At 37.2% G+C, this 26366-nt stretch overlaps 1 protein-coding gene across 1 annotated transcript in view; it reads right to left on the bottom strand.

Annotated features, from left to right (window-relative positions):
* Nucleotides 1-26366, bottom strand: part of LOC141511704 (uncharacterized) — a 56703-nt gene that overhangs the window by 10854 nt on the left and 19483 nt on the right. The window contains exons 2-3 of the mRNA XM_074220783.1: nucleotides 14700-14935; nucleotides 9614-9761 (exon numbers count right to left, since the gene is read on the bottom strand). Coding sequence (XP_074076884.1) covers nucleotides 9614-9761; nucleotides 14700-14893 — 342 coding nt within the window. The 5' untranslated portion in view covers nucleotides 14894-14935. The remainder of the gene's footprint in view (nucleotides 1-9613; nucleotides 9762-14699; nucleotides 14936-26366) is intronic.

Here is a 26366-nt window from a genome sequence, read left to right on the forward strand (position 1 = left end):
ATATAATATATGGTAGTGGGGAAGAATGGATGGAGGGAATTACAATCAGCAACAGCAACTGTGGACAAATATGGAAGTAAATTCTGTGGTGGACTTATGATAAAGAATGTGATCCACCCGAGACAGAGTTGATGGTATCAGAACACAGACTGAAACTTCTTTCTTTTACTTTGTTTCTCATGGGGTTCTGTATTTTTGTGGGAGAGGGGGTATTGTGTTTGCTCTTAAACAGGTATATTTTGGTAATATATGAATAGTCATATTGACCAAAAAGGGAAGAGAGAAAAAAAGAAACCAGGAGGGATGGGAATTCAGGGAAGCAAGGAAAGATTTGCATGAACTGATGCTGAGTGAGATGAGCAGAGCCAGCAAAACATTGTGCACCCTAGCAGCAACATGAGGGTGATGATGAACCTTGATGGACTGGCTCACTCCATCAGTGCAACAATCAGGTACAATTTTGGGCTATCTGCGATGGAGAATACCATCTGCTTCACATTTTCTTCTAATTTTTCATTCTTTTGGTGTTGAAGTAGTGTGTCTTTATTTCTCATAAAGTCATCAGCTTCCTTTAGGTCCATTCTACATCTGAAGGATTTGTTTTCCTCAGAGATCTTTCTTATCTCTTTTTCCATCTGGCCAATTCTGCTTTTTAAAGCATTCTCCTCAAGAGAAAGAATTGTGGAATTTGAACAAAGACCAGAGACTATTACCTTTAATTTAGGGGAAAAAATCCATTATCTTATTATGTAATTTTGCTATCTCTTATACTTTATTTTTCTTCCTTAAGGATATGATTTCTCTCTCATTACATTCAACTTAGAACAGTGCATACCATGGAAACAATGCAAAGACTGGCAAATTGCCTTCTGTGGGGGGGGGGAAGCAAGAATAGGGGTAAATTTGTAAAATTCAAAATAAATAAAATCTTTCGTTGAAAAAAAATACATATAAACAAAGAAAATACAACTGACCTCATTCAGAGAAATTCCCAGAGCTCTACCTCAGGGACCCTACCCCTAACCACCGCAAGGTCCTCAAAAGCTTGGTTACTTTTAACACCAACAATCTCACAGGGTTGATGGCTCAAAGTCTTACCAGACATACTTTACTAGAAGATTTTTAATTGGTGACTGAATTCATTCAAGAAGTATGAACAACATTGTTGTAGTTCCTATTTGACCTCCACAGTACAACTGGACTCAGAAAAGGAATAGGGGAATAGCACCTCTACTGTCAAGTCTTCTTGCCCTACAACCCCAAGAGATTTGGGTTGGGGAAGAATATGAAGAGGCTGAGGCTTCCCAACAGCCTATCCCCAGAGGATGATGCTTCCTTAAAGGGAGAAATAAATGCTATTGTAACAAAATAAATTGTGAAAGACCTAGCTACTCTTATTTATACAATGATCTAAGACAATTCCAAAGGACTCATGAAATGAAAAATGCTATCCACTTCTAGGGAGAACTCTTGAGTACAGAATGAAGCACTTTTTTCACCTATTTTTCTTGCTTCCCTTTTTTGCAACATGGTCACTGTGGATATAAGTTTTTCATGACTTCATATGTATATTGGCTATCCTATTTTTTTCCTCCTTATTGGGTAAGGAGGGGAGTGTAGGAAAGAAGAGAATTTGGAACTAAAAATAAAATTTTTTAACAGGAAGAGGAAAGAGACTTGAGAGAATTTCATGAGAAGAGAATCCAAAGGCAAATAGGAATTTTAAGAATGCTGAAAGACCAAAAGATCAAGAGAAAATGCCTATATTAAAACCTATTTTCTAAATAAATAAATCAGTATAAAGGCTCATAAGTACAAAAGAAAGAATGAGGAAAACATAGAGACCAAGTTCTATAAGGAAAAATTAGCCAAATTACCTGATCAAAAAATTAATCCCTAGACATTATGAAACAATATCAATGAACTCTACAATGGTTCAAAAGAGAAATAAAACCTTAAAAAAAGAAAAAAATTAGGAATGAATTTTGGTCAGAAATAATAATTCAAAACAGAATTTAAAAAATTCAAACAGCAAAATAAGAAAAATGTAATGTTAAACAGAGAATTTCTGTCTTTAGAATCTAGAACCAACCCAAAAATGGAAGAAACTTTGGATGAAGAGGCTTAAAAAATTTGAACACATCAAATTTAAACAAATCAATGTGACTGGTCTTAAAGATAGTATTCTGAAAGACGTCTTAAAGATCATAGGTTCTCCAGAAGAACAAGACATAAAATAAATATATATATATATGCATATATATATATATACTTTCCTGAAAAAAATAATCTCCCCCCTACAAATCATTCAAATTATTAAACATGTACAATAAAATATTGATTATGAGAATTCACAGATCCTTGCAAAGGGAAAAAAATTTGTTTCAAATTACAAGAGATATTATGGTTAATTTTTACAATTTTATTTTTAAGCAATAAATTTCGTGAACAGCCAAGTGTTTTACTCTCTCTTAAGACCTAATCAAAAGTCAGCATGGATTTAATATTCTCATTCCCTGTGTGAATCTAAATCTCCTTACCTCTACAAGTATAATCAGGTAGTTTCAGATCAATTGGTTCAAAAGTCTATTCTTGTGACTTGTACTTCCTCACCTGAAACTTCAACCACTGCCCAGATTCTGGAGAAATGTGCCTAAAAGCCAATCTCATTAATCTGGACTATTATAGCAATTCCTTTTACCTACAGACAAATCATGTCACCTAAGAACCGATTTCATTTCCCAAAGGTGTGGTATAGAGAAACTGAGATGACACTTATTGAAACATCTAGCCAATCAGAAGAAAACACACCTATATTGCTTGAGAATTCTCTGTCATCTTATTAATCACCATAAAGGATTCAATCATTCCTAATTCAGTCTCTTTGACTGCTGAGGAACCATTGGCCCTATAGATCCACCAATTTTTTCTAATAGATCTATAAATTCCATGAGCTCTTTCTATAATGAAAGAGTCTATTACCTTGGTTTGGAAGAAGTTGAGTGAAACTCAAAAGGGAGTCCATTCCTAGGGTGGCTCTCTGCAAAGATCTCCCTTGGTAGAAATCTTCCAGAGTGCTCAAGGGAGTCTTTGATGGGGTTGTCCCAGAGACAGTATCCCTCACTTGAGTCCCTTCATAGTCACCAGTTCTCATGATGAAATTAAGGTAAACTGAAGCAATACGATTTAGAGTGTGTTCTCTTTGTTAGCAAGGTAAAAAAATTGGTGGATCTATAGGTTCTCTTATGAGAATTGGTAGAAGAAGAACTCAAATGAATTATGTAAGTGTACTATCAAATTGCTTCTATTAAGTGTTTCTAATTGACTTTTGAGATTTTTCAATCAACCTTAAAGATATATTGCAAAGTTTTCTGTGTCACTTCTTAGAAAGGAGGGAGTCACGATCAGCAACAGCAACAATGGAAAAATATGGAAGTAACTTTTGCGATGGACTTACCATAAGAAATGTGATCCACCTGCGACAGAGTTGTTGGTGTTGGAACAAAGCCTGAAGCACATTTTTTATTAATATTATTTTGGGGGGAGTGCAGGGCAAATGGGGCTAGGTGGCCTGCCTGGGGCCACAGAGCAGGGTAATCATTAGGTGTCTGAGGCCAGATTTGGACCCTGGTGCTCCTGGCTCAAGAGCCAATGCTCTGTTCTCCACCTAGCCACCACTACTATTATTGCTATTTTATTTTATTTTGGGTCTTTTTTTCCCTTTTTTTGGTTTTTGCAGGGCAGTGGGGTTGGGGTGGTTTGCATGTCATATGGCTGGGTGATTGTTGGGTGTATGGGGCCAGATGTGGGCTCAGATGCTCATGGCTCCAGGGCTGGTGCTCTGTCCATTGAGCCACCTGGCCATACCTACAATTATTACTAGTATTTTTTATTTTAATTTTTTTCTCTCCCCTTTATCGCTCAAGCAAATCTATATTTTGGGGGGGAGGGTTATTCTGTTTACTCTTAAACAAGAATATTTTATTAATGTATAAAAAACATTATTTGTACAAAATGAGAATAAATAAATATTAAATATTAAAAAAATGCTTTGTGAACTTAATTGTTTAAGTAAACCAAAGACAAAGACCAAAAGATATAGATATTTCAATTAAAGGTTTGATATATATAGAAAGACAAAGTTTTTTAAATATCATATGTTTTTAAATGTAATAAAGACATCTGAAGCGAATAATTTTTATTAAATACAAGTTATATCAAGTGCTTATTCAAGCAATAGTTCCTTTTCTAGTCATCAGTTTTTCTGTTTAACATATTGTTGAAATCACAGTGAATATGTTTAGAATTTAATTGAATAAAATATTTCACTTAAATTTGGAAGGTACTGAATGTTTTAGATCCAAAAGGGATTAATCTATTTTAAAAGTTAGTATGCAGTGTTAGCCTTTCTCATACTTTGTTGCAATAATACTTTATACTTACTGTTGAACTTCTAAGTTTCCTTAAATCCATAAAGGTCAATCTTATGTCAAAATTTTATTAAGTCATCTGATTTAACTAGAATAAAAAAATTGTGTAACTCAGATGTGAAGCACAATATTGCTTTCTTAACTATATGAGCCGGTTGACATTGAAATATTGACCAAGAAATTAATTTTAACAATAATTCATTGATTTAAGTCAGGGAGATCTGTATAAAGTCACCAACCATACTCTCTCCTACAGAGTCATCTCAATCCAGTGGGAGGCCTTGGATGCAGTGGATGAAGTGGGAGTGCCTTTGTTAGCTGACTGAGGCAATATTCATTCAGTGATTAAAACTAGGTAAGAAATGAGAAAAAAATAGCCTCTTATCTAGTCAAAAAAAAAATCAATCAGGAAGAGGAAGACCCTGTATGATTGACTCTCAAATATACTTTTTTTTTTGGCAAGGCAATAGAGTTAAGTGACTTGCCCAAGACCACACAGCCAGGTAATTATTAAGTGTCTGAGGCCGGATTTGAACTCAGGTCCTCCTGACTCCAGGGCCAGTGCTCTATCCACTGTGCTGCCTAGCTGCCCCTCAAATATACTCTTGTCTGGATTCAAACAAAATTAGGGGGAGAGGTAGTATTTCCCATTTCTATAGCTAGTCTCCTTTTCCCTTTAATAAAAAATTTCTGTTAAAGAGCAGTTGAACGCTAATGCATCTAAGTTACTGTGGGCTCATATTAAAAACACTAGGATGACAATACATAATAGCAATTCCACATCCTAATCAATTAAATAATAGCTTTTGAGTTTGTCACCCCTTAAGAAAGTTTTTTAAATAGCTCTTTCTTTCAAGCTGATATAATGATAATATATTCCTAAGAGGGAGGAATTAGATTTAGATAAAGATGTAATACAAAAATTTTCAAATTGAATGGGGGAGGGGCTAGATGTCACAGTGGATAGAGCACAGGCCCTGGAGTCAGGAGGACCTCAGTTCAAATCCGGCCTCAGACACTTAATAAATACCTGGCTGTGTGGCCTTGGACAAGTCACTTAAACCCCATTGCCTTGAAAAAAACCTAAAAAAAATGAATGGAGGGGAAAAATATTTTTTAAACTTAATTTAAAGAGTTTCAGAGTCTTGTCTTCTGTGATAATTTAAAATGTTTAATTTTTATTTCTCAATAGCATCACTATTTGCTAAAATATCACAGGGCAGTCATACATAGTAAAATTGAAAGTATTCTTCTTATGTACCATATCTTATATGTTGATTTTGGTAAATATTAATCTTTACCCAGAAAAGTTCATCTTCAAAGTCAAGTCCTCATGGATTTCTTTTAAGATTCTTTTGTCTATTGATAGCAGTATCCATATTAAGAATAAGGTTTAGATAGTAACAGGTACAATGTAAAAATTCAATTTCTCTGAAATTTTGGATGAATGCTTGAGTTAATTACTAGAATACCAAATGTAGGAGGGTATACTAAATGATATGGAGTCTTCTTTATAAAAGATCATAATAAAATTAGCTAAGAATCTCTGCAAGAAACCTGAACTTAGAGAAGTTGATCTTCTAGGAGAAGTCCTACCCATCAGAGTTGCTTTCCCATTCCAACATGCCCAAGATGAGATGTTTGCAGAAACCAGACACCTGTATGAGACATCTGAGCCATTGTTATGTTTGGTACTGCTTTAGATCATTACTGAAGTGTTCATTGGAGAGCTAGGAGGATTCTTTTAGGATCTTTCCCATTATCATCTTTCTTTGAAGGATCTCTTTCCTTTATATTTGAAGGTTTTTCTTCTGTGTCATGAAAAAATTTAAGGTAGATTGAAGCAATAACATCCTGAGTATGTTTCCTTTATAAATAAGGTTGGGATTTACCAATAAAAAGAGTCAATGTTTCTTCAGTTGCCAAAAACTCAAGTTAGGGATGACATGGTATTGGGAATGGACACCCTTCTCTCTCATTCCTTCCCCGAACATCACTTTCTTTATAAGGTTTACTTACTAAAGGGGAATGTGCCCAGATGGTGTCTGTCAATGCCATTGGCCACAAGTGGTCTTCAAGACCAAGGGATGGATTGTTTTGAGATTAAATGTTGGACATTTTCTGGGGAAGACCTTCTTTGAAATTAGTCCCATTAATTTAACCCCTGGGATTAAGTTTCTTTAGTTCTTATTCTCACAAATTGAGATCACAGAATTAGAACAGAGATACTAACCCAAACTACTTATTAGATCATCAAGGGACCAGTGCCACATCATAAGGCTTTCCTAACTTTAGTTCTCAAAATTGCTTTTTGTCTCTGATAAATTTCCTTCATTTCCTTTTTCTTTCTTTCTTTCTTTCTTTCTTTCTTTCTTTCTTTCTTTCTTTCTTTCTTTCTTTCTTTCTTTCTTTCTTTCTTTCCTTTCCTTTCCTTCTTTCTTTCTTTTTCTTTCCTTCTTTCCTTCCTTCCTTCCTTCCTTCCTTCCTTCCTTCCTTCCTTCCTTCCTTCCTTCCTTCCTTCCTTCCTTCCTTCCTTTCTTTCTGGAATCACTACTTCAGTTTTACTAAACATTATGGAGTGATAGGTATACATGACTTTTGCTACACTTTCTTTTCTAGCTTCAGTCAGGTTAAGTAATTCATAAGAAGTATAGTCTGCCAAGAATCAAAGAGAGGAATTATGAAATTGGAAACTGATTTTTAATTCTAATCACTAAACCTTAATCAAGCTAGCATAGCTTAAGTATTCTTTCTCTGTTTATCAGTCTAAATCTCTTACTCCTGTAAGTGTATTCAAGGTAACCTTAGGTCACATGGGATCTAATTCTACAATTCTATTCTTGTGACTTATACCTCCACCTTTATAATTTTACCCTCTGTCCACATTCAGGAGAAACTTGGTTAAAATTCAATTCTTCTTGCCCAGAAACAAATTCTATTACCTACCAGGTTAATCCCATCACCTGAAAACTAAACTCATCTCTCAATGATATAATAGAGAAGAGCTTAGATGACATATCCCTCCTCCTTATGAACCAGCTAACCAATCAGAAGAAGACACACCTTTGTTATGTGAGATTTTGCTTTGTCATCTTCTTAATCATTATAAAAGATTCTATTATCCCTAACTTGGGGTCTTTGACAGCGGAAGAATCACTGACTTTTTTTTACTGGCAAATTCCAACTTTGTTAATAAAGAAAACATGCTCAGAATGTTATTGCCTCTGTTTTACCTTAATTTTTATCAAGACACAGAAGAAAGACTTTCAGATATGAAGGAAAGGGACAATTCCAAGTAAGGTGGTAATGGGAAAGGCCATAAAAGAACTTTCCTAGTTCTCTCATCAACACCTCAGTAATGATGGAAAGCAGTACCAAACAGAACAATGATCAAGACCACCAAGGAAGAATACCAGCAAACTTCTCCATCCAATACAGGTCTACATAAGAAAATCCTGAGGACTCTCAGAAAGAAAATGATTAGGAAAGACTGAAGTTGGCAAGAGCTCCGATAAATGGAGCCTAAAACAGTGGAATCTTTTCCCTAAACTGTCAGAGTCATAATGGAAAACAAAACCTACCATGGATAGACCACTGCACTGGGATATAAGGCTAGGGAGAGCAAGCATACCTCAGTATGCCAATTCTTCTGACAGCAGGTGATAGGGCCAGAACCATGGAGGCTATGGGGGAGTTGGAAGAGGGAGTCAGTGAGGCAACTCTGACTTGGGATTTTCCAAGGAAACAAACACTGGGGCCATTATTAACACATACAATGAGCCACTAGAAGATAGAGGCAGAAGTTAGTTATTGCAGCAGTGGATAGGGTCTAGATACCTAAGTATATAAGTATGTAGATATCTAGGAGGTGTCAATGTATGTTATCTAGAACTACAGATGAAATAGTATCTAGACTATAAAAGGGACTAAAGCAAATATAATCAATAAAATTTTAACTTTTTAATAGATGTCATCATACCAAATATTCACAATCTCCAATTTACATGAAAGAAAAAGCTTTCAAAATATAGAGACCAAACAAAGGAGATCAAAATCTTTTAGAAACAGGATGAAGTATCACAGGTATATGGCCTGCTTCTTGAGTTATACTAAGGATGCTTTCAAGTAAGGATGCCTTCAACTAAGTAAGGATGCCTTCAACTATGAAAGAAGGGCACAAAAAATGATGACCTTATAACCTAATCCTTCTTTAAAACTCCAAAAAAGTATTCATTTTATGCATTAATGTAATAACCCATAGAACATTAAACAGAAAAGAATAATAGCAAGATAATTTATCCTAAACCATTTCTATAGAACTCTATAGAATTTTGAGTCTATCAATGCTTATGCCAATTATTTTAGTTTGGTTTCGTTAAAGAACTATTTGCTGTAGGTAATTTGTAATTTTTCTGATCCATAGGCTTAGAATTTTGTGGATTGGTTCTTTTTTAATTGATACTTTATTTTATTTTTCTAATTACAAGTCATGGAAGTTTTTCAATGTTCATCCATTTGCATATTTATAAGATACACATCTTTCTACTACTCTCCCTTCTCACACCTTTCCCCCTGGTAGCAAACAGTCTGGTAAAAGTTGTACGTATACATTTGTTTAATATATTTAAATATTAGTCATGTGTATGAGGAATTAGGATGAAGGGAACAGAAAGAAAATTATGGGATAGGAAAGAAAAATATAAGAAAAGTTTTTAAAAAGTGAACATTGTATACATTCAGATTCTGTGGCTTTGTTATTTTCCCTACTCTACATGTGGATGGCATCATCCACAACAGGTCTCCCAGGGTTGTCCTAAATCTCTGAACTATGAAGCTGCATTCATCATAGTTGTCAACTCACAAAGTTGCTGCTCATATGGACAGTGTTCTCTTGGTTCTGCTTCCTTCTCTCAACATCAGTTCATGTAATTCTTTCCATTCTTCTCTGGAGTCCAACTACTCGTGGTTTCTTATAGAATAATAACATTCCATAACATTCATATACCATAAGTTGTTCAGCCATTCCCCAATTGATGGTCATTCCCTAAATTTCTTGTAGAATGGTTCTTAAAATGGGACCCCTCATTTTCATATCCAAGAGACTTAATGGCATTTAAATATAAAAAATCTTATTGCAATTTAAGAATTTGTGGTATCATGAGAGAAGTTTGTGCAAAAGTTACCTGTTCATTTTTTATAGGTTTTGGCACTGAAATTGAGGGTTGAAGTTTAGGTAAAGTGCGTTTTTTCATTTTGCTATTCAACTCTTCTGTGTTTTTTGAAGTTGAAGCAAGTGTATTTCTTTTTTCATTGATCTTATTCTGTAATAATCTGCAAGAAAAACAAATTGCGAATTCTAATACCAAATCATAAGCTAGAACAGGTTTATAGGAAGAACACACTCACATACATAACTGTTATTTGAACCATCTAAGGAATAAGTCATTCTAATTAATTAGATGAATATGGAATGGATCCATTCAGGAATACTGTTCCTCAGAAACAATAATTTAACTTTGGTTTTTCAGACTTATAGTGCCACACTGTGGTTTGGGAGCAAATATCAGAGAAGACTGCTGCAGAGTCAGGTAAATAGAATCAGAAAAATTTACATAGCAAAAATAATATTTGAAGATAAACAACTTTGAAAAAAGTGAACTCTGAGGCAATGACTAAACACGATGTCAGAGGGGTTGCATAAGAATTCAGTGTTTCTAATTCACTCTCTGATGCTATGAGCAGATAAGTCCCTTTCCTTCCTTAGAGACCCAAAATTCAAAGACTCACTAATAATGGAATTTGCCAAGATTGAAGAATTTCCCCAATTTCCCCCCTTATCCTCATATCAGATGATTGCCCATTTACCTTCCACTAATGTTCACCTCTGATGTCTCATCAGAAGGTGACTCTGGATTTTCTAAAGTTACATCAGCAAAGTTCAACATCAATAATCAGACAAGAACTGGAGAGGTTCAGAGCATGAATCTGGAAACTGATTTTTGAGTTTGTTTTCCAAGGGTCTGCCTTGCTGAGTATGGATATTCTCACTGCAATCCTGGCAAGTAGGCAATGAAATTTTATCAATTATAAAAAATAGTCATGAAATTGTCTAATAAAGTGTGTCAAAGATGTAATTGTGTCCATGGTGATCACCCATGCTCATTCAATCATCAGTCTTGAAACGTGGAAATTTGTCATAGATACTTGATGGGATTTTGCCCAACAAATGGGAAAAGTTGCTGATCTTCTAAACTGGCAAAATTAAGAAGAGGAGCAGAAGGAAGGAAGGAAGGGAGGGAGGGAGGGAGGGAGGGAGGGAGGGAGAGAGGGAGAGAGGGAGAGTGGAAGGAAAAGAAAAGGAAAGCAGAGGAAAATATAGTGATTTTTTTTATATCAAGTCTATTTTGTAGTCTCTTTCCCTTCCTAAATTTACTTTACTTTGCATTTACTAATTTGTAATCCAATCACTCACCTCCAAAATAAAAGTTCCTTGAGGCAAGACTATTTTGGTTTATTTTTATATTTATTGTCTTTCACATAACAACAATTTAATGAGTTTTTTTAGTTAATTGAATTTCTATATAAGAGCAATTTTGGCTAAAATATCCAGAGTTACCTTTTTTCTTCAAAAGACATAAAAAGATAAAGTTTGCTTCATATCACATCTATAAAGTACAGCGCATCCCCTTCATCTGGTGTCTCCAAAGTCATCAGTCAAGCTTTGGGTCATCATCATGAACAACAATTTTCAGTTGAGTAATTACTACTATCTTAAAGAGTTGCCTTTTAAAATAGATCCTTTCAATTACATGAAATTGAAAATTTTTGCAGCAACACAATTAATGTAGGTAAAATAAGATGAGAAGATAAGAGGAATGGGGGGTGAAATCATATATTGGTAATAAGGTGGTGTGAATCATGCCATCAGTCAGGCAGAAAATTCCAGCATCCATTACTCAGTCAAACCAAAGGAATGGTAGGAGAGAGACCAGCCCTCTCAGTCTAAGGTAGGTTGGGGAAGAATAGAGGGGCTACAACTGAAACGATGGAGAAGAATGAACACCAATACCTGGGGCAAGCAAGGAAAAAACAAATGTAATGTGGTCAGTAGAGCAAATGAGAAGTGAATTATGTTGAAATTCCACTCCCAGGTGGAAAGGAATTGACCTGGAAAGTGGGTAGAGAATGGAAGAGATTGGAGTATCCCAGTAATCTTTATGCTGAACTTTTATGTAGCTGTGGGTCCAACCAGTTCACCTCTCCCCAGAGCTAATGGAACAGGAGCAGCAGCTCAGGAAAACTGGGGACAGACATTTCAAGTTTTGTCAATGCTCATTGGAGGTGCAAGAATGAGCTTTGTTTGGTTTAGAGGGTTGTAGGGTTGGAGACTTGAAAATTCTCTTCTTATTCTCTCTTGGAGTCTGGGATCCCCTTCCCTTTTTTCATCTCAGTTGCTAACTTGCTTTTCCTACTTCCTAATGAAAAGGATGATAAATGGAAGCCAATTACTGTCTTTCTTCTACCACTCTCCCCTTATAGCTGCAGATGGCAGGACCACATTGGAATCAGATATCCCTTCCAAGGTAGTAGGTTTCTTTCTCAGTATGTACTTTAGAATTTATTAAAAGACAGACAGAATAGTTATTTGAATTTGTGCCAATTCCACTTACATGAATCTAAGCAGTGAGAGTGGGCAAAGAGACTGAATCAATGTGGTCAGGGAGTAGATTTAAATCACTGAGATTTTATAAACCCAATTTGGCTTCTTGCCAGTAAAAATTGGCTGGGGGTGGTGGTTTCCAATTAATATATTTAACAGAGATTTTAGAGAGTTTGGCAGAGAAAGAGAATAATATTTGGGGGCCAGATCCCTGCTGAGATGCAAACCAAACAGATAAGACTAAATCTGTAAGTGTGTAAAATACAGGAAATATTTACTTTCCATTTCCCACCCCTGGTGGCCAGATTTTTTTACATTTATTTTTAGCAAGTTGGAGTTTTGAAAGAAAGTCATGACCCTATAAAGGGAGGAGGAATTACTTGCTGGAGAAAGAAAAGTCATGTCCCCAATGGAGGGGTGAACTGGAAAAAAAAGATATGACTATGAAAGGGGAGGGGGGGTACCTCTTCAGTGAGAACTCAACCTGCTGCTCTCCAAGGCCAACTATGGTTTACACGTGATTATAATGCTTTAAGATGTTCTCAGTGGTTCAGTCTTAATAGTTTCTTCCTTAAGGAGGACTCCCATTATATTTTTTTTTTATTTTTTTTGAGTCATGTCTGACTATTCCTGACCCTATTTGGGATTTTCTTGGCAAAGATACTGGAATGGTTTGTCATTTTCTTTTCCAGCTCCTTTCTACAGGTGAGAAAAATCAACAGCATGTAATTATCTCTTGGATTTGAACTCAAGTTACATTATATAGAAGTGTAAATTTAGAGATGAAAGGCATTTAGAAAGCCTCCAATCCTACCCTGATAAATTTTTATTTGTTTATTTTTGTTCAGACATTTTAAGTTATTTCTGACTTTTTGTGACTCTCATTTTAGAGGAGGTAAACAAATAATGGCTTAAGAAATATTTGAACTCAGGTCCTCTGTCTGTAAAACTGGTATTCTCTCCACTAAACTCCATAGTCATCTTCTCACAACTTGGAATATTTAGAAAGAACATTGGTATAGAGATCTGAATCACACCCTCACACAATGCCACTTATATTCATGGAATCAAAATTTTATCTTCTAAATATAGTTCACAATGAGTTTTTTAAATGTCTTATTCTGTGATGGCAACCTCATTTTATTTCAAAGTCCATGCCTTAATGGGAAGCTTAAAAAAATTACCTTCAATGCATTTTCCTACCTTCTCTTCTTCTCTCACCTGGTTGCCTACTAGGACTTTTGTGATTGACTTCTCCATCATGTTCCAGGAAGCTTATTATTAGGGTTATCTTCCTAGCCTTGGTGACTACCTCATCACTACTCTCTGCCTCTCTGATAGGAGCTGGGACCCTGCACACCAATCTACATATAAGGAGGGGGCTCAGTTCAGACATCTCTCATCTCCCAGCAGGTATATTCTACTCCTCCTTCCCCCAACCCTGCTTTTCAGTTTTTTTTGTCTCATCCCATTATTAGATTTTTTTAGATCCTTAAGGACAGTGTCTTTTTTCTTTTTCTTTTTCCTTTTTTGTATCCCTAACACATAACATAGAAACATATTGTTGTTCAGTCATCTTTTTAAAATATTTGTCTATTTGTCATTAATTTTTAAATTATTTCTGACTTTTTGTGACCCCATTTAGGGTTTTCTTGGCAAATCTACTGGAGTGGCTTGCCATTTTACGCTCCAGTTCATTTTAAATATGAGAAAACAGGATTAAGTGACTTGCCCGGCATCACACAAACAGTTAAGTGTTTGAGGCCAGAAATTAATTCAGAAAAAATTTCCTGATTCAAGGTCTATCATATCACCTAACTCCCCTCCTAGAAACATAGAAGGAACTTAATAAATGTTTTTTAACTATTGATACATAATTTTGCTATCTCTAATATTTTATTTTTTCCTCAAGGATATGATTTTTCTCTCAACACATTCAACTTTTCTTTTGCAAGGCAATAGAGTTAAGTGACTTACCCAAGGTCACACAGCTAGGTAATTATTAAGTGTCTGAGGATGAATTTGAACTCAGGTCCTCCTGACTGCAGGGTCAGTGCTCTATCCACTGCACCATCTAGCTGCCTTCACAAACACACATTCAATTTTTATCAATGTATAGCATGGAAGCAATGTAAAGATTATCAGACTGCCTTCTGTGAGAGGGTGGGGGGAGGGAAGATGGAGGGAAAAATCATAAAATTCAAAACCTTATGGAAAAATGATAGGTAGAAACTACTATTGTATATAATTGGAAAACAAGATATTTATAAAAAAGAAATTATACTACTGCTTGTAAAAACTCAAATTAATATTCAAATTAATATTGAAATGAAATTAATTGGCAAATTTCTTTTTTGTTGTTTTATTAAACTCCCTCAGAAATTTTTTCTGAGTTCTGGGGTGCCATGCTATAAAAAGGGTGATGACCAGTGGATTGAAGTTTCTATTTATATTCAAGCTCCATAGGTATGTATCTCTCCAACACCAGCATCATTTAGCCTCAAGTTAGAGAAAAGGGCTTTATTGACTGTGGCATGCTGCCACTGACTATCCCAGTGACCCACCACCTATCACCCAAATGTCAGCCAGCTTCAAGTGGTGGGTCTTACCTCTCTTCCAAAGGGAAATTCTTAGGAAAACAAGTTGGCTCCTTTGGGAACTGGAGATTGTTCATGTTCCGAGCCTTATTCTTCTTTGTAATATAATCAATAACGGTAGACATGTTGATATTTCTCGGATCCAACTTCCTTACATTTATCACGGATGAGCTGATGAAAGGCAATGGAGCAGTCGAGATTGGCATGGTTCTCAAGTAGAAATCCTGAATTTCTGGACACCAATAGAACTGTAAATTGAACAAGAGACTAAGTCTGGTTTCATGTGCAGTTTTTAATAACTATTTCAGTTATTAATGATGGTTCCAATCACATTTTTCTGACTAGTGGACTATCTTTCTCTCCCTTGGTGACTACATTAAATCCCATGGGTTTAATTATCATTATAGATTATATTTACATATACACCCCCCCTTTTCTCTTATTTCTTTGGAAACAGAAATGTTAATAGCTGATAACTATCAAGAACATAATAAAATTATTTTTAAAGTCTTTAAAAAAACATGACTATTATGAAAATATATTTTACATGAATACACATTTATAACCTGCATTGCTTACCATTTAAAAAAAAGAGGGGAAGGAAGGGAGAGAGAAAATTTGAAACTCAAAATTCTTTAAAAATGAATGTCTTTACATGTAATTGGGAAAAAATAAAATACTATTAAAAATAATAAGGTCTTTTACAATCTAATCCCTATCTACCTCTTTTCCAGCTTGATGAGTCACTGCCCTCTTAGATCACTATAACAGTTCACTCAAACTATTTCTTTATACAAGAAACCCCATATCCCATTTCCGTGCCCTTGCTTGGAATGCAATCCCTTCTCACCTCTATTTCTGAGAATCCTGTCTCCCTCAATAGTCAGCTCAAGCTGTACCCCTCTACATGAAGCCTTTTGTGATCTGCTCCCTGAACCCTCCCCCAAATATTCCTTTCCTAGCACCCTCTCTATCAAAATCACCTTGTATTGATTTTGTATAACTAAAAAAACCCCAAAAAACCAACATTGGTCCCAAGAAGCTAAGTCCCTATAAAGGGACTCTTTACTCTAGACCCTCCACTACCCCCTATACACACACACAGAAACAGGACTCCTTTCAGACATGGGAACCCTGAACCCCAGTAAGACCTAGGAACTGAGTTCAGTTAAAGGAATAAGATACACATTAATGAGACAAAGAAAAATAGTATTTGATGTTCTTAATGTAATCAAATATTTTCCCTAGAAATAGGCACAATAATCATTACTCTTGAGTTCAGCTTTCAACCCATCATTTTCATGTTATATGACTTATAATAAATATCTAATGTTTGATGATTGACCTCACACAGAAAACAAAGATTTTTGATTTAAAGCAGTAAAGAAGTTTGAGGAACTAGAATTTTTTTTCTTTCTTTCATCTAGTTGTGTCATGTTCTATGAATCTCCCCAAGAGGACCTAAAATTGTTGAGAATAAGGACTTTTAATTTTTGCCTTTGTATTTCCAGCAACCAACAAAGACTTATGCCTAGGCAATAGATAAAGCAATGGGAGTGAGGAAGACTTGAGTTTAAATCCAGCCTCAGGCACTTGACTAGGTGAGTGACCCTGATCAAATCACTTAACTTTTCTTTGGCTCAGTTTCCTCTACTGTAAAACAGGGATCTCCACAACACCTACTTTACAGAGTAGATCAATTAAGACAAGTGATTGGTGGGTTGATTAGGTGGTTCAGTGGGTAGAGCACTGGCCCTGGAGTCAGGAGTACCTGAGTTCAAATTTGACCTCAGACACTTCATGATTACCTAGCTGTGTGGCCTTGGGCAAGCCACTTAACCACATTGCCTTGCAAAAACCTGAAGAAAAAAAGAGACTAGTTGTTGGAGTATAGATTTGTATTACTGTGAGGTGGGATGGTTACCCTTGGATTCAAAAATTTGGTCATTTTTGAGGTTATACCCCCAGGACTTCTTTTCTCAGCTCTTTATTGACTATTTTTTTTTTCTTTCATAAATTTTTTTAGAATTTATTTTTTATTCTCATTTTGTACAAATTTTTTTTACAATAATAAAATATTCTTGTTTACAAGTAAACAAAATACCCCCCCCATGAATATAGATAGACTTGCTTGGGTGAAAAAAGTAAAGGGGAGAGAAAAAAAATTTTTAAAAAATAATGCTAATAATTGTAGGTGTGGCCAGGTGGCGCAATGGACAAAGCACCAGCCCTGGAGCCACGAGCATCCGAGTCCATATCCAGCCTCATAAACTCAATAATCACCCAGCCATGTGACATGCAAGCCACCCAATCCCCACTGCCCTGCAAAAACCAAAAAGAAGGAAAAAAAAGACCCAAAATAAAATAAAATAGTAATAATAGTAGGGGTGGCTGGGTGGCAGACAGAGCATTGGCCCTTGAGCCAGGAGCACCTGGGTCCAAATCCGGCCCCAGACACCCAAAGATCACCCTGCTATGTGGCCCCAGGCAGGCCACCCAGCCCCACTTGCCCTGCACCCTCCCCCAAATAATAATAACAAAAAATGTGCTTCAGTCTTTGTTCCAACACCAACAACTCTGTCACGAGTGGATCACATTCTTTATGATAAGTCCATCACAAAAGTTACTTCCATATTTTTCCAACATTGCCATTGTTGATCACAACTCCCTCCTTTCTTATTTCTCCACTACCACATACTATATTTTCTCTCTCCTTTCACTCTGACTCTGCTGTAGGGTAGCTGAGTGGTGCAGCAGACAGATTCCCAGCCCTGAGGCCAAGAGGCCCGGAGTCCCCATGCCACCCCTTAGGCCCAGCATCCACCTGGCCCTATGGTCCCGGACAGGCCATCCAATTCCAGCCCCTTGCAAGAAGTAAAAAAGAAAATGTGTTATATGTGATCACTCTACCCCCATGGTCCATCCTCTCCTCCTTTATTCACATCCCCACCCCTTCCCACTGCTCCCCACTCCTTCTTACTCCAGATGCCTATACCCCATTGAGTATATTTGCTGTTTCCTCTCCTAGCCATCTCTGATGAGAGCAAAGGTTCCCTCATTCCCCCTTGCCTCCCCCCCTCCCATATCATTGCAATAGCTCATTGTAATAAAAAAATCTTATTATGTGAAAAATCTTGGACTATTTCCCCTCTCCTTTTTCTTTCTCCCATTCCATTTCCCTTTTCTTCTATTGACTCCATTTTTACACCGTATTTTATCTTCGAATTCAGCTTTCCCTGTGCTTTAACTATAAAACCTCCCTCTACCTGCTCTATTAACTGAGAAGGTTCATATGAATATTATCAGTATCATTTTTCTATACATGAAGTTCATCCTCATTAAGTCCCTCATATTTCCCCCCTCTCCTCCAATCTCCATGCTTCACCTGAGTCCTATATCTGAAGATCAAACCTTCTGTTTAGCTCTGGCCATTCCAAAAGAAATATTTGAAATTCCCCTGGTTCATTGAAAGTCCATCTTTTTCCCTGGAAGAGGACATTCAGCCTTCCTGGGTAGTTCATTCTTGGCTGCATTCTAAGCTGTTTTGCCTCTTGGTATATTATATTCCAAGCCCTACAAGCTTCCAATGTAGTTGCTGCTAAGTCCTGTGTGATCCTGACTGCAGCTCCACAATATTTGAACTGTGTCCTTCTGGCTGCTTGTAATATTTTCTCTTTGACTTGGGAGTTCTGGAACTTGGCTATAATATTCCTAGGGGTTGGTTTTTGGGGATCTCTTTCTTGGGGGGATCGGTGGATTCTCTCCATTTCTATTTTGCCCTCTGCTTCTAGAATATCAGGGCAATTTTCCTGTAGTAATTCTTTGAAAATGATGTCAAGGCTCTTTTCCTGATCATGACTTTCAGGTATTCCAATAATTTTTAAATTATCTTTCCTAAGTCTGTTTTCCATATCAGTTGTTTTTTCAATGAGATATTTCACATTTTCTTCTAATTTTTTCATTTTTTTGGTTTTGAAGTATTGATTCCTGATTTCTGGTAAATTCATCCATCTCCCTGAATTCTATTCGTTGTCTGAAGGATTTGTTCTCCTCAGAGAGTTTTCTTATCTCTTTTTCCATCTGGCCAATTTTTCTTTTTAAGGCATTCTTCTCCTCAATAACTTTTTGAACTGTTTTATCCATTTGACCTAAGCTGGTTTTCAGCATGCTATTTTCTTCAGCATTTTTTTGGATTTCCTTGACTAAGCTGCTGACTTCATTTTCTTTTTTTTCCTGTATCTCTCGCCTTTCTTTTCCCAGTTTTTCTTCCAACTCCCTCATTTGATTTTCAAAGCCTTTTTTGAGCTCTGTCATAGCCTGAGTCCAATTTCTGTTTTTCTTGTAGTCTTTAGATGCAGGAGCTTGTGCTTCCTCATCTTCAGACTGAGTATTTTGATCCTTCTTGGGCTCATTCGAAAAATATTTCTCAATAGTCTTCCTGTTATTTCTCTGCTTGCTCATTTTCCTAGCCTGGGCCTGGTTTTGGGGTGCTTCCTGAGCTTTTGGGACACTCCCACAAGGGTCTCAGGGTGTGAGGCTCTGTCCTCCCTCCTGGTCTGTGAATGACCATAAGCGCCCCCCTCTGCCACGGGGCCGAGGTGGGGGGGGCCCTGTTGTTCTGTGGGGGGGCCTAGACTGTGATCAGGATCTGAATGTGGTCAGAGCCCCAGAGTCCTGTTCCAGAGGCAGAGGACAGAGCTCTGCAGTCTCTCTTCACTCCCCTCCCTCAGCTCAATGGGCTCATGCCCTGGGGGCTCCTGCTTACCTGCTCTGCCTGCTTCTGTTTCTGGATCTGGCCTACAGAAAGACCAAGCTGCTAGCTGTGTGCCCTGAGGGCTGGGTTCCAGGTGCTTGCTCTGGCAGAGCCCCCCCCCCCCTGCTGTTCCCCCACTTTGTGCCCGGGGTGCATCTCAGGAGACTCCCCTGCTGCTGTGAGCTGTGGCTCCCAGCGCCCTGGGGCTGCCTCCGGAAAGCTGAAGTTCTTTTGCTCTGGCCGGCCACCCCTCCATCGGGCCGTCCCTCTTACCCGAGGAGCAGAGCCTTTCTGCTCTTTTCCAGGTTACCTTGAATAGGAGAACTGCCTCACTGGGTCCCTTTGTGGGTTCCATCTCTCAAAAGTTTAGTTAGAGTCCTTAGCTTATGAGTTTTATCAGAGAGCTCCTAAGACTCGATCCCTTCCTGTTGCTATCTTGGCTCCGCCCCCCTCTTTATTGACTATTAGGGGCTACCCCATTTCTTCTAAGGGATTCTTACCCACAGTAGTATATGCAGTGTAAAAGTATAATAAGTTTCTTAAGCTATATTCTTGGAAAAAGTCTGATTTCTTTAGATAATGCTTGTCTTCACTTCTCAGTCACCTTTGCTACTAGGAAAGAAGTCAAGATAATTACAAACTCAGGAAGATAAATGATCAGGAAGCTAGAAAACCTGGCATTCCTTCATTATACTTCAAATCCAATTAAATATAACAGCTCATTAGATGGCTTTGAATAAGGCAAGATAGTTTTTGGCTAGTGATTATGCCACTCAACCTCATAGATAGGTCTCCAAATAGATTAACAATTGGATAACTACTCATCTTTCTCTCCATTTAGTCTGGTCATTACCATAATGACCTTCACCTATAGGTTTCATGGTAAATCCTAGGGAATAAAACTTCATGTTATATTTTTAATCTTAATATTTGAAATTTACAGTAATGATCACCTGAATTAAATTCATCCAGTTTTCATTCATTTAAGACTGAGACCCATGATGCTAATGTTTAATCTTTCCATCTTCAGTTGGATCACATCTAGTTTACCTTGGTTCATAGAACTTTGCCTGTAGTAGGAACTTAATATTATTGAGTTGCATTAAAATTAATTATTGAAATAGTATAATATAAATATTATAAACATGGAAATATAAATGTTATTGGCATTATGTAGATGTCACATTTGAATGAGAATTTGTTCTATTTGTATGGTACTTTATCTAATGAAACCATATTATACCTAACTTTTGATGATTCAGGGTTCAAGTGTCCCTATTTGTGAATTGCACAGACCTTTTGCTTTTTCTTATCATTTGAACTATTTTCCTGATTGTTAGTACATCAACCTAATGACAGAAGGAAGGGAATTTGAGGTAATCTTTTTGCAATCCTTTGCCACAAAGGCTACGCTAACTTTTCCTAAGACCCTACCCCACATGGGTTAGGCCAATGTTTTTTCTTAAAAGTTATTGGGGAGGGCGGCTAGGTGGCACAGTGAATAGAGCACCGGCCCTGGAGTCAGGAGTACCTGAGTTCAAATCCGGCTTCAGACACTTAATAATTACCCAGCTATGTGGCCTTGGGCAAGCCACTTAACCCCATTTGCCTTGCAAAAACCTAAAAAAAAAAGTTATTGAAACAGCCCCCAAGTTCATTGGACCAGGGAACCAAGGCTCAGGTCAGAGACATACCTTCCTAATGGATTCAGTATAGAAAGAGTTAAAGGTTCCTCCCTTGACACTGGCTTGCCTCAAGGGCAAATACAGAGGCAGAAACACTTGCCTAACAGAATCCATGCTGTATCCTCACTAAACTATCCTTTCTACACTATGGCTAAGTAAGCTTTCTTTTGTGAATAGGAACTTGGGTTTATGAGTGTCTCACTTTCCAGTCCAGCTTGAACCACTGGTCTGGCGTGAGTCATGTCTGCCTTCCCACAGAGGGAGAGTTCAAATTAACTTGGTTTATCCCAAAGATTTTCTGATGGAAATGTCTGCTATTTAGTTGACTAAAAGTAGGTCTCCAAGCTGAACTTTTCTGTGAATTCCTTGAACTCATTTACAAAACATAGCCCAGAAATGCTCCTATTAGCAGAAGAGAAATAAAGGTCCATTACTTCTTCAAAACCTCTTTAATTTATATCAGTAGAGGAAAAAGTATTTGATGGGAGAGTTACTGAGTTAATCTATCCTATTAAAATAGTAATTTATATTAAGAAATAGCTCTAAAATGCTGGCTTCTCCTCTTTCCCTCCCTCTAAAAATGACTATTCAGGAAACTGAAATTTCCCTTCTAGTGTAGGGTTTGGTTAAAAAATAAATATTTTAGCCTAGAAAAGAAAAATTAAATAGCTTCTGTTCAAGTGAGATATAATTCCAGTTCATTATACCCATTAAAAATCCAATTTGATGTTCAACAAACTATAGAGAGATTCTGCTACCCTTACCTTTCAAAGATCATCTCATATTAGTCAGTATGAGCTGTTGCCATGAGATTGAATGAGTTAATTGCATTGTACTCTTACTGAATATTTTTTTTGTTTTTTGCAAGGCAAATGGGGTTAAGTGACTTGCCCAAGGCCACACAGCTAGGTACTTATTAAGTGTCTGAAGCCAGATTTGAACCCAGGTACTCCTGACTCCAGTGCTTTATCCACTGCACCACCTAACCGCCCCCACTCTTACTGAAATTTGAGCAAACCACAAAGTCTAGAACCTTGAAAAACTAAATTGTCTTCCACTCAGAGCTTGGTTATGAAGTCACAATCCAAAAAACAAAATCATCTTGGGAAATGGGGGGGGGGGGCATGATAACAAAACAGCTTATGTGAAAAAGACCTGGGGGTTTCAGGAAACTGAAGGGATTGAGAAGGTGTTGAGTACCAAAAACTGAGTCAACCAGTGTAGGGATGAGACTTCCGGTGATCAATTTATCCCAAAAGGAGTGGACATGGCAATCTGGATCAAACATTACTACTAATTACTACTAATACCATTCCACATCTACATTTATGGGTGTCTGTTGGCCTTTGTTATTGAAGAGGGCCAAAACAACAACACTATATCAAAGTTATAGGTGTGTCCTATTCAGACAATATGAGCTTGGAATGTTCAACCATAGATCAGGCACAGATAGTCCATGTGAACACCTGGGGTGGAATCTCTAAATTTACTCATGTTTCCTTCAAGATGCTTCCATTCTGCCTTGCTCACAGAGCACAGCACCCTCTCTGATGAGGACACTACACTGAGCAGTCTGAAGCCAAGGTCTCCTCTGTAATACCAAATTTCTTAGAGGGACCTCAACAGTGTCCTTGTATCATTTTTTCTGACCACCTGTGAGGATTGGCCTTGTTTGAGCTCTCCATAAAATAGTCTTTTTGGCAAGGACAATCCTGTTAGTACAGGTATGATTGGCCTCATTTTACAAAAAAAGAAACAGACCCAGAGAGGTTCAGTGGCTTAATTGTGGCTATTAAATAAAAGAGAGAGAATTTAGACTCAGGTTTTCTGAGTGCTACAGCCAGCCCTTCATTCTCTAGGCCATTACTGACCTAAGTTTTTTAGGGAAAAGGTGAGTTTTGCCCAAGATCATCTTAGTTGGTAGCAAAGTCAAGGTTGAAACAAAATGTACATCTATAGAACACCAGGTCTAGAGTTAGGATAACTCATCTTTTTGAGTTCAAATTGAGCCTTGATGGACTAGCTGTGAGACTCTGAGCAAGTTCCTAAACCCTTTCTGCCTCAGTTTCTTGATCTATAAAATGATGGAGAAAGAAAAGACTTTTTTTTAGGTTTTTGCAAGACGATAGAGTTAAGTGGCCTGACTAAGCCCACACAGCTAGGTAATTATTAAGTGTCTAAGGCTGGATTTTTCTTCTATGATACTCTCATCATCAGTCAGGGCTCAAATGAGACATCTCACGGACTCTGAAGATTACTGGCCACCATGATCATTTGTAGACACTTCAGCTTTTCACCTCAATCATCCCTGCATTTCTTCAAGGTGAGGAAAAATCCCGAGTCATACCAAAAATCAATTTAATTCAATTCAAAAGACTGATTAAGCTCCAATACATATAGGGATGAGAGTAGAGGGAGAGATATCAAGGAGAGGTTTGCATCTGGTTCACAGAACACACCTTTCTTTACAAGAGTGGAAAGATCCCCGAGTCTGCACTGAATCCATGTGAGCAGAGGTCACTGAATTAGACTATCTCAGAAATTACTTCACCTACAACACCCATAATAGCAGTCAAAATCTGCTGTGTTTTTTTGTTTGTTGTTGTTTTTGGATCACACCAATGATTTTATTGATTTGGAGAACTGGTAGTAAGGAAGCTCCTTCTACCAATGCAGATTGGTTCCCTAATCTGTGATTTATAGTCAGAGAGAGCTGACTAGGAAGGCTAAGTGAATTGCTCGAGGTCACCAAGTCAATAGTGAGACTTGAACCCAGTCAAGACTTCTTGATTTCAAGGCTAGTTCTCCGGTCACTAAATCATACTACCTTTCCAACTAAAATTATTAAATATATAAAATAATAAAAGACTATCCTAAATACTTTTTCAAAATTGCATTATAACCTGCTATATTCTTAAATAAAAAGAATAACTTTCCCTAAACAGATAAGAATAAATTGCAATGAACAGTAATTGGTCTTTTCCTAGTAACCGCAGTCTTTAATCTGCAGCAATTTAATATGAATAACTCATATTGTCAAAACTACTCACCACAAAATAGAAAGATATTAAATTTGTTGTTCTATATTAAAAATCTTAGCATGTTTGCTATTCTATAAACTTTTACTTCTCTTTTTTCTTTTTTTCTTTTTTGCAAGGCAATGGGGTTAAGTGGCTTGCTAAGGCCACACAGCTAGGTAATTATTAAGTGTCTGAGGTGGGATTTGAACTCAGGTACTCCTGACTCCAGGGTCAGTGCTTCTATCCACTGCACCACCTAGCTGCCCCTACTTTTCTTTTTTATATAATGTATTTATACTCTATTTGTATCCCTTAGATATTGATCAAAACTCACCCTGGCTTAAAACTTATGTTGCCCCCTCTCATAATGCAATCTTATAATTGTCTAATTATCACACCTTTAAGGAAGTTCATAACATACATGGGTTTAGAACTCAGATCAGCAACTAGGGAAAGAAAACTACTGAGGGCCACTCTGTTACATTGCTCCACTGGTCTACTCCACAAGAGTTCCCATCACCTCTAAGTCTAATCAGCCCTGAAACACCATCATACCATTTTGAACTTTGGGGATGATCTGTTTTACAAATTCTTCCAACCTAACAAAAGTCTTTCTCCCACTCAACACATCTCAGCTCAATCCAGTGACATCCTCCATGTTTATGTCACTTAAGCATAATCACCCTTAGATCCCTTAGATCACAGGTGGACTAGTCTCTGTAGGCCTGTGCCATGATACATACCTTTCCTTATTGCTATCTTTCTCTGTAATCTCAACCTTATCCAATTCAACCTTAACCTTTCCCCAGGTTCACTCTGTCCCCTCTATAGACTGTTTTACTATGTTTTTTCTTAACCTGTATAAGGAAAATGCACTAAATCCTCTTCCTTTTCTGCCATTGATTCATTCAACATTAAAGTTCCTTCCATCTTACCTGAAATATGAATTTCCAGTGATGTCTCTACCTTTACAATCTTCTTTAGTGGATACTACTCCTACAAGCACCATCACTCCACAATGAGGCAAAATGGAGGTGTTGGTACATTCCCCATTGTTTCCAGATCAGGGTTCATTTAGCATTCATCACAACCTCTCCTCTTTTGAAGCTATGCCATCTGCTTATACTACACACTCCCCATCCCTTTTCCAATTGCTAACCCCACCCTATAAATACTCTGTTACTTCCCAAGTGACTTCAGTACCTGGTTCATAGATTTCTCCATTTATTCTCCTGCCATCTTTCTTGGTAACCTCAAAACTCACATGATTGAATCTTCCAACACTTTTGCAGTTCTTTGAAGCCCTCATCTCAAATGACCTATTTCTACTCACTTTTACTGCTCACAAGCACACATATAGGCTGGACATCAACATCACTGAGAACTTCACCTCCAAAGATGTTCTGTAGTTGCTTTTTTGGTTTTTCATTAGAGGCAGATATGTGGTAGAATGGGTAGAATGCTAGAACTGGGGGTCAAGAAGATGAGGTCAATTCTGGACTCAAACATGTGGGTAAATCACTTAACCTGTTTATCTCAATTTCCTCATCTGTGAAATGGAGATGATAATAATAGCATCTATCTCCTAAAGTTGTTGTATAAAAGAGTTCTGCAAACCTTAAAAATATTATATAAAGTCTATTTATTATTATTATTGTTATTATTATTCTCTACTTTTCCATTCCCACCCTCATCATCATTCAGAACTTCTCCACCTCCAAGGATCTTCTGCAGTTTTCTTCATGGAGGCATTATCTCCTTTCTCGATCCCTATAGATATCATCCTTCACTTCTTTCCTGAGTCATGAGATGATGGCCTAAAATTATATCATTATTCAACATGGCGAGGAAAACATCTGCAGGGGTAGAGTGTGCAATGTTCATCCCATGGTTGTTAAATTGACCCTTCTTTTCTTTTTCTCCCATCTTGTTGGCCAAGTCCCTCATTCAGATACCTCTGATTCCTATCCTTTGAGATGAAAATCATCCCTGAATGATTCTAATAAACCATTAATATTTCAGGATCAGACTTCAAAGTTTTTTTTCCTAGAACCAAAATATGCAATATTGGGCACATGTAGCAGAGGGGTGGCATTCTAGGCTAGGATATGTGAAACAACACCATAAAATCACCAGAAATAACCAGGATGATAGAGATAATATCTTTCAACTCACTCATTGTTCAGGTAGAAAACTTGAAACCTAAGGTGATGAAATGACT

The sequence above is a fragment of the Macrotis lagotis genome, chromosome 2 (genome assembly GCF_037893015.1).
Source record: "Macrotis lagotis isolate mMagLag1 chromosome 2, bilby.v1.9.chrom.fasta, whole genome shotgun sequence".
In the NCBI taxonomy this organism is placed as follows: Eukaryota; Metazoa; Chordata; class Mammalia; order Peramelemorphia; family Peramelidae; genus Macrotis; species Macrotis lagotis.